Source organism: Malus domestica, chromosome 17, assembly GCF_042453785.1.
Source record: "Malus domestica chromosome 17, GDT2T_hap1".
NCBI classification, from domain to species: Eukaryota; Viridiplantae; Streptophyta; class Magnoliopsida; order Rosales; family Rosaceae; genus Malus; species Malus domestica.
The window spans coordinates 27,587,949-27,595,656 of NC_091677.1; the positions used below are offsets into that span (position 1 = coordinate 27,587,949).

Sequence of the window (7,708 nt, forward strand, 5' to 3'; positions counted from 1 at the left end):
CTCATTTCTTTTGTTTTGATTAAGTGTCTTTACTAATTTTTTTTTTTCTAGCATATTTACTTATTAGGATTGAGTGCGGAAGAAGAAAGAAAAATGATTCTAATTTCTGACTATTTCATGCTTAAAACACACAAAAGTATATAGGTTTCGCTTTAAAACTCGTTATCGGACGAGGAATTTGATCAATTAGGAGTAATGGATGTAATTCATATTTTATCTCTTGAAACTCTAAGCCTATCAAATTTCAAGCATCTAATTTATTTTTTGTAAATTTTTTTATGATCCGAGCTATCTAAATTTTAATTAATCATTCATAAATTATTTTTGTAAAAAAATAGACAAATCTAAAATAATTATGACATCTAATTGTGGTGAAGAAAATAGAAGAATATAATTTCTTCAAAGAAACACTAAAATGGATACTATTTAATCCAACCGTTATCTAGTTTAAAATTTGAGTGATTTTTAGTAGAAATAATCATTGAAGGAATACCTTATTTGAAAATTTCCTTAACGAAAGAAGACTAATAATACCAATATAAAAATAAAAATATATATAGACATTAAACTTGAGAGCACGAAAAAGTCAGCTGTATATTTATTCTAAATAAAAAATTATTATTATGAAAAAAATAAGAAATATATTTTTATTTATAAGAAAGATTATATATAGCGTACAATCTCTGGTAGTTGATTCCACGGAATGATCCTCGCTGCCCTATGGAGTAAAAAAAGGGGCAAAAAAAGGGGCAAGACTCTTTCACTCTTTTCTGTCACCCCTCAAACCCGAACTCGGAATCGGTGAAAAAATAATATCGTGTCCAGTGTGTGAGTAAAAATAAAATAGAATAAAAAAAATTGAAATGGGTGAAAATAAAATCCTCTTATAAATCAAGAATTCTTTATAAGGTCAAAATAAATAAATAAAACTTCTAGTCTTGCATCTAATTCAATCTCATTCCACTTATCCCTTTGACTGTCTAGTTCGAAAATCTGCATAATAATAGAGAGGTGAACTTCAACAGCTCAGGAGAGACATAACCTTACCAAAGTAAAATTAACTATAGTAAATTAAGTGTTATGAAATCATATAACTAAATGTCAAATTACCGTCGATAACAATGCACGAGTGAAATGCAATACTCTTCGTCTATACCCGTTGGTTCATATAATAAAACGAGTAGACTTGCATGTACCATAACGTGCATTTTACCACTACAGTAGTGGTTCAAATGCTCTATTATACAAACCAACCCCAGTAACATAGTCATCCTAATTTCCCCCTTTGTTACTCATCTTGATTAACGCTTTGTCACAAATCCCAAATTACGCGGTAAAACCATGTGCACTGTAGGTTGACTTGAGATCAAGTACCTACCAAGAGTTAAACTCAACTACACAAAAGATCATTTCCAACTACCCTAATTTCCAATTCCTTTCTCAACAATAAAGTTCCAACCACTTCTTCTCACACGTGATTGGTGCACAAATAATGTCAACTCATGTTTCAAATGGATCAAATCATATTCTCAGAATAACATTCCAGTAGAAATTTTAATATCATGTGAACACCCAAGAGAATATTTATCCAATTAACACCAAATCACATTAATTAACCAATAAGATCAATATAATAGCCTCAAGCTGATCACCGTGATAATACAATCAGGAGAATATCGAACTCGGAGTCGGTAAAAAATCAGAATTTGGAACGCGTGCTAATTGAATAAGTAAAAGGAAACTAAAATAATAATAATGATAATAATATATTCCTTTTATAAACATAAACCAAGATTTATTTACAATCATATAAAATAATAATAATAAAACTTCAAGCCTTTTATCTAGGAGTATGCTATCCACACACCCCAAATTACTTCTCACACACCCCTTGTTAATTTCTGTCCGTTAATCTTCTTTAATTCATTCAATCTGAAGGCCAAAAATTAAAAGGGTGTGTGAAAAGTAAAATGGAGTGTGTGGATATCACACCCCTTTATCTAATTTAACTTCTTCCAACCTACCCACTTGAATAACCTAGTTCGTAAACCTGCAAAATTTAGTTAGGGTGTGCTTAAAAAGTTCAGTAGGGACATGTGGGTTCAATTAGACCCTTCACTGGAGAAACGAATGGTTTCCTCGCCGCATTCTCACTCGAACAGAAAAGATATCAATTTGTATGAAAGTCAAATGTTTCTCTTTATATTTTTTGCAGCATGGCAAAAGGAATTCGTCCTACTGCATCCTACCCTCAAGTTGACCACTTGATGAACATATTATTTAATATCAAATTCCTTGTGGGTGTCCAAATAGGATGTACAAGAAATTCAAATTTTTGAAAGAGTAATTTTACATTTCTTCTCATGTCACGTGTACTACTATCAATCAAATCTAAAATTTTAATCACATTAAAATTTCATTATTTGTTTTCCTTTGTTAGTATTATTAAAACTTTAGTTTGTCAACTAAAAATTATTTAAAATTTTAATTTTGCATGCTGGTGGAATACACGTGACATGAATAAAAGTGAGAAAATTGAAATGAGAAGGTTACAAACATGCGAACTTTAACGAAAAGCTCCCGATACTGTTCACTTTAACGAAAAACCACATTTTTACACAAAAAAATCAATCATGGTACTATTCATTTTACCCTTTATTTTATCCTTATTGTTAAAACTTAAAATTTTCAAATTATTTTCATTAGTTTCCTACAAACATTCTCCGAATATAAAATCAAGTCTATTAGGATGTGCCACTACAAAATGGACGATTAGAAGTTCAAACTTAATTGAGGAGAGTGCTTCACGCCAAAGCATGCAGGCGCAGGTGTGGCACATGTATGCAGTGACAAAGCATTCAAATATTATTAAACAAAAAGCATCGGAAGCAATAGAAATTCGTGAACATCTTTATAGAGATACTAAGAGTGCGAACATAACGATCTCTAATTTCCCCCCCTTTAAGTAATTGAAATATGCAACGAACCTTCCTAGAGAATAGATACTACTGTATTTTCAGTTTGTATATTAAAAACATAATTTTAGAATCCTAAAACAAAATGCGATTGGATTCGTGATACTGTTTTTTTCACGTGAGTTTTTGTGAGGCTCACTTCATTATATATTTCAAAGATCCAAACTATCTATCTATTAAAACATCATTCATAGATCATCTTAAAAAATTAGACAAATCTAAATTCATTAAGACATTTATTTGTAGTAAAGAAAATAAACAAATACGGTTTTACAAAACAACTCTAAACCCCTAATCCAATAACCACATAGTTTCAAATGTGAGTGATTTTTTATAAAAACAATCTTTAAAGAAAGACCTAAAAAATAAACAATTCGTTCAATTTGAAACCATCCCGAAACAAAATATATTGTGGGATGAAGATAGGAGGATCGTGTCATGTGTAGATCTGTCACAAAAGATTCTTTTTGCGGATGACAAACATGACAACTGGTGTATATATTTTTTCTTTCTAAAATTACATCCAAGTTGATAACTCTCTCATTCTTTTGATTTAACTTAGAATATTAATATCGTTCGTACTAAAAAAAAAAAATTAAACCAGAAAATTAAACACAATTTGCAATAGTAAGACGAGAAATCTCGACACTCTTCATTTGATTTGCCAAGGCATTGCTCGGCTTCAGAGAGCTATGTACAAAATGGACAACCGGATCCTCAGTTCCATTATATATACAAGAACAACCATTTTTAGGTTGCAATGGGACTAATTTTGATTTAAACCCATATATCGATTGATTAATTACAAATTTCCCTTCAAATATAAGGATTAATGTGAGATGTGTAGTCCCTAATTCCAGCTCCTTCCCATCCCATCCATTCCTCCCACATGTCCCAATCTGGATCGTTCATTCCCCTCATCGGCTCGTCATCCCCCTCGTCGTACGTCTCATATATCTGCGATGGAGTCGTCGTCGTCGTTTCTCCTCTCAAATCGCTCATTACAATCTGCACCAGACACATCGACAAAAGAAATATATCAGATGATTATTCAGGTGGGCACAAAACATTGTAATGGACCATACCATTTGAGATGGTTTTTTTTTAGCTAAAATGGCCTATGAGATTTGACGTAACTCCTCAATTTGATCATTGAGATTAAAAATTGATAAGTGGTTCTTAACTTTCTCTACTGTCAATCATTCTAATCATTCCATGAAAATCTCCGTAAACTTTAGAGTATTTTTGTCTAATCAACCCTCCCCTTGCTTTTCCAACTAACAGAGATTTTTAACGAAATTATCCAAATGATTGACAGATGGAGAAACTCAATATCACTTCTATTAATTTTCAATCTCAAGAATCAAAGATGTCCATCTCAATGACCATTTTAGCTAAAAATCTTTGGTAAAACATCTCAATCAGAGGCTTATCCCGGAACCTAATACCAGAGACCTTCTTGCTAATATCTCAAAAGATGCTTATATAATTCAATGTGAGATGTAGCCCCATTACGTCAACATCATTGAAAACAAACACAATTCACAAAGATGATGCAAATTCTTCATTTTTTTTTAAACAAACGATATTATCTATACTACGTGGAATGAGTAGCTCAGCCTCACAATCAGCTAGCAATAATGTGGTTTAAATTTGCCTTTGACGAGAAACGAACCTAAGACAATTCACTTACTAAGTGAAGATGAATATTATTAGACCGTAGTACTAAATGAAATTCTTCATTAAATTTCAAAGTTTTATTCATCAGAAAACAATTTCAGACAAATGCCAAGGGACTAATGACATATGTCCCATTAATTATTATATATCCACTAGCTTAGTGCCTAATTATTAGTATGTAATTTAATCTTATTTACAGTTTATATCATAGCTCCCTGAAGCTATTGTCACCTACTACACTCCACCACTACTAACACCTTCATTGTCACCTGCATACCTACCACCATTACTACCAAATACAGTTTTTTTTTTTTTTTTTTTTTAACTAAAATCATTTTCGACTAAAATACCAGATGCATTTTCAAATCATAGAAACGTAAAATTTTATTTGTCATTTTCGTTTTACAAAAGAGTTTTTCAAAAATCGTTTTGTAAGATGTTACCAGATTTCGTCTAAACTAGCATGATTAGAATCTAAAAACAAATTAGAAGGAAATATGACACTACCATCCAATACAAAATAGTGTTGGAAATTTTAAATATTAAATATTAATTTTTCAAATTGAATGGAAATAAAAAGTTGTAAACTTATATTCAGGACATGATGTTGAACATTTGCCTCGACCAATTTCAACCGTTTCTAACCCAATTCTCTTGTGCATTTGGTATTGTTTATATGAGCATAAGCATAAAATTATTAATTTAACTGCATGAATTATTCTTTGATTTTATGTATGATCAGTATAGCAATTAGACCCGATTTTTCAATAAATAGCAAGCTTAATATATATAAAAAAAACAATATAAGACACGAGGGAATATAATTACATACATCATAGGCTTCGTTGATCTGGTGAAACTGAACTCTACAATTGTTTCCTCTGCATACATCTGGATGATACTGCAATTCATCAAAACCCAATCAGCCAAAAAAGTCCCACAAAAATCACTTAAAATTCTATAAATAAACAAAATTTAATTAATTATAATTATATAAAACATAGGAAAAAAAAAACTAAAAACGAAAAAAAATACAGATTAGATATTAGATTTAGAAAAAAAAAAATACAAACCTTCAAGGCAAGTTGTCTAAAAGCCTTCCTGACCTCAGATTCAGAGGCACCAGGTTGAATCTTCAAGGTCCGGTAAGGATCCATCACAGAAGATGAAGCAACACAAGAAACCATCCCCCTCTTATCATTCACCATCTTCTTCCTCCTCGCCTTATTATCCTTCAACAGATTCCAGGACGACCCACTGCCCCCGATCAAACCAGCTCCAACGCAAGCCATTCGAAAAAATCTCAGAAAACCCAACAATCCTCCGGCTATTTAAAGAAAACCCAATGATCCTCTTGAGTTGGGAACGCGACCCTATCAATAAAATCAGAAGCTTTTTCCTTGAAACTCAACGATTGCAATTTGCAGAACAAAAATATGGAGGTACTGGGGAAAGATGACTTGTTTTTTAAAAAGGGAGGGGGAAGGTGTGTGTATATATAGAGGGAAGGGAGAGGGAGGAGGGTCCTTATCCATCAATCCACGGGGTCCGTTTCAAAGGGTGACGTGTATTGTGTTGTTTTGTGGATAAAAAGATAGGAGGAGAAAGAGAAGGAAGAGGAGGAGAGAGGGTCCTCCTTCTTACCTCTTTGCGATGCTTATCTGGTTTTATCCGAGTCGTATTTGGAGAATATTCGTTTATGAGTTATTCTTCTTTGGCTACCCACTATTTTAGAATTTTTGCATTTTCCTCCTACATCTTATTGACCAAATCCAAATTTTCTATTTATTGTTTTTTTTTTCAGAACTATTTTCTATTTATTGTTGATGGGTACCCTTCATTCTAATAATCTTGTAATGAGGTCCATGACCCTTTTTTTTGTTTGGAAATTTTGGAAATATCATATGAAATTATACACGTTTTCTCCCTCAAATGTGAGACTCACGCCGCCAGCAGATCTTCGTGCCACCTTTTGAAACATATAAGAAATTTTCTCCTCGTACGGCTGGAGAAATTCTAAATTGAAACAGTTATGTCTGAGAATGAATGAATTGTGATGTAGCGCCAGATAAGCCACAACAATGTTCGGCCTCACCATTATTGGAGAGTTGACCGAAATGGGCACTAAATACATTTTGAAAGATCTTCTCCAAATCAGTGGTACGGCTATCAAAATCGTGAGCATCAACGTGTAGGTTTCAAATCCAAGTGATAATATCGAGTCTCGTAGTTGTTGTGTCATACGTACTAAAATTTTAAGTAGTATATCATCTCAATGTTCCAAAATTATTAATTTGTCATCTCATACTAACTTTGTTAAAATTTTCATCTAAAATAACTCATGCCTCTTGCACATGACTTGTGATCAGCGTTATTTCAATCTTTTCAACTATTTTAGAGAATTTGTGTAACTGAACTTGACAGTAATGAGAAACTAAGGCATCATACAAAAAATAAGTAGAGAACTTATGAAAAGGAGCCGAGGATTCCGACTAAGTTTGCACATAAGTTATTTTGGACGAAAGTTTGTATGAAATTTTAGTTAGTATGAGATAACATATTAATAATTTCTGAAATTGAGAAGACAATTCACATGAAATTTTAAGTTTGTATGACAAACTGAAACAAGTGTAGTTCATATCACATTTAACTTTTTTAGCCACTTGTGATTAACATGTTTTCATTACAAGTATCGTAATTGAACTATTCATTTGTTTTACCATCACCTAAAAATCATCTCTGTAAAATTTCATTAAATTTGGAAATCCTTTAGTCATCTATATGCATCAAACATAAATGGCTCATCACAAGAATGTTGCTTATTACAATGATCGTCAATTTGTTTGACACTCATGAATGACTAAATGTTCTCATTCTTACATCTCCTTTTTCTTATTTTTCGATTTGAATAATGGTTGCTATTTTTCTACACAAATGAATATTTAATTATCAAATTGTAGTGTACGACTCGTTAAATATCGTTTGTAAAGAGATTCTTCTTTTGTTTTTCAATGGGTAGATGACTATATTTCTAACGCACATAGTAAAGTCAA

General features: G+C 31.9%; 1 protein-coding gene across 1 annotated transcript; it reads right to left on the reverse strand.

Moving 5' to 3' along the window:
- Positions 1-3,593: 3,593 nt before the first annotated feature.
- On the reverse strand, positions 3,594-6,295 carry LOC103405584 (chaperone protein dnaJ 8, chloroplastic). The gene is made up of 3 exons (XM_008344596.4): positions 5,729-6,295; positions 5,488-5,556; positions 3,594-3,983 (listed from the first exon to the last, which is right to left on the reverse strand). The coding sequence occupies exons 1-3, from the start codon at positions 5,945-5,947 to the stop codon at positions 3,792-3,794; spliced, it is 480 nt and encodes a 159-aa protein (XP_008342818.3). The 5' UTR covers positions 5,948-6,295; the 3' UTR covers positions 3,594-3,791.
- Between the last annotated feature and the right edge of the window lie 1,413 nt (positions 6,296-7,708).

What these genes read in the sequence shown, in the direction of transcription:
- LOC103405584 (XM_008344596.4), bottom strand. Translation starts at nt 5,947, where the DNA reads ATGGCTTGCGTTGGAGCTGGTTTGATCGGGGGCAGTGGGTCGTCCTGG. An exon ending in TTAGACAACTTGCCTTGAAG is followed by an intron (nt 5,557 to 5,728) that starts GTTTGTATTTTT and finishes GATGAATTGCAG; the next exon opens with TATCATCCAGATGTATGCAG. An exon ending in AGATCAACGAAGCCTATGAT is followed by an intron (nt 3,984 to 5,487) that starts GTATGTAATTAT and finishes TGTCTGGTGCAG; the next exon opens with ATTGTAATGAGCGATTTGAG.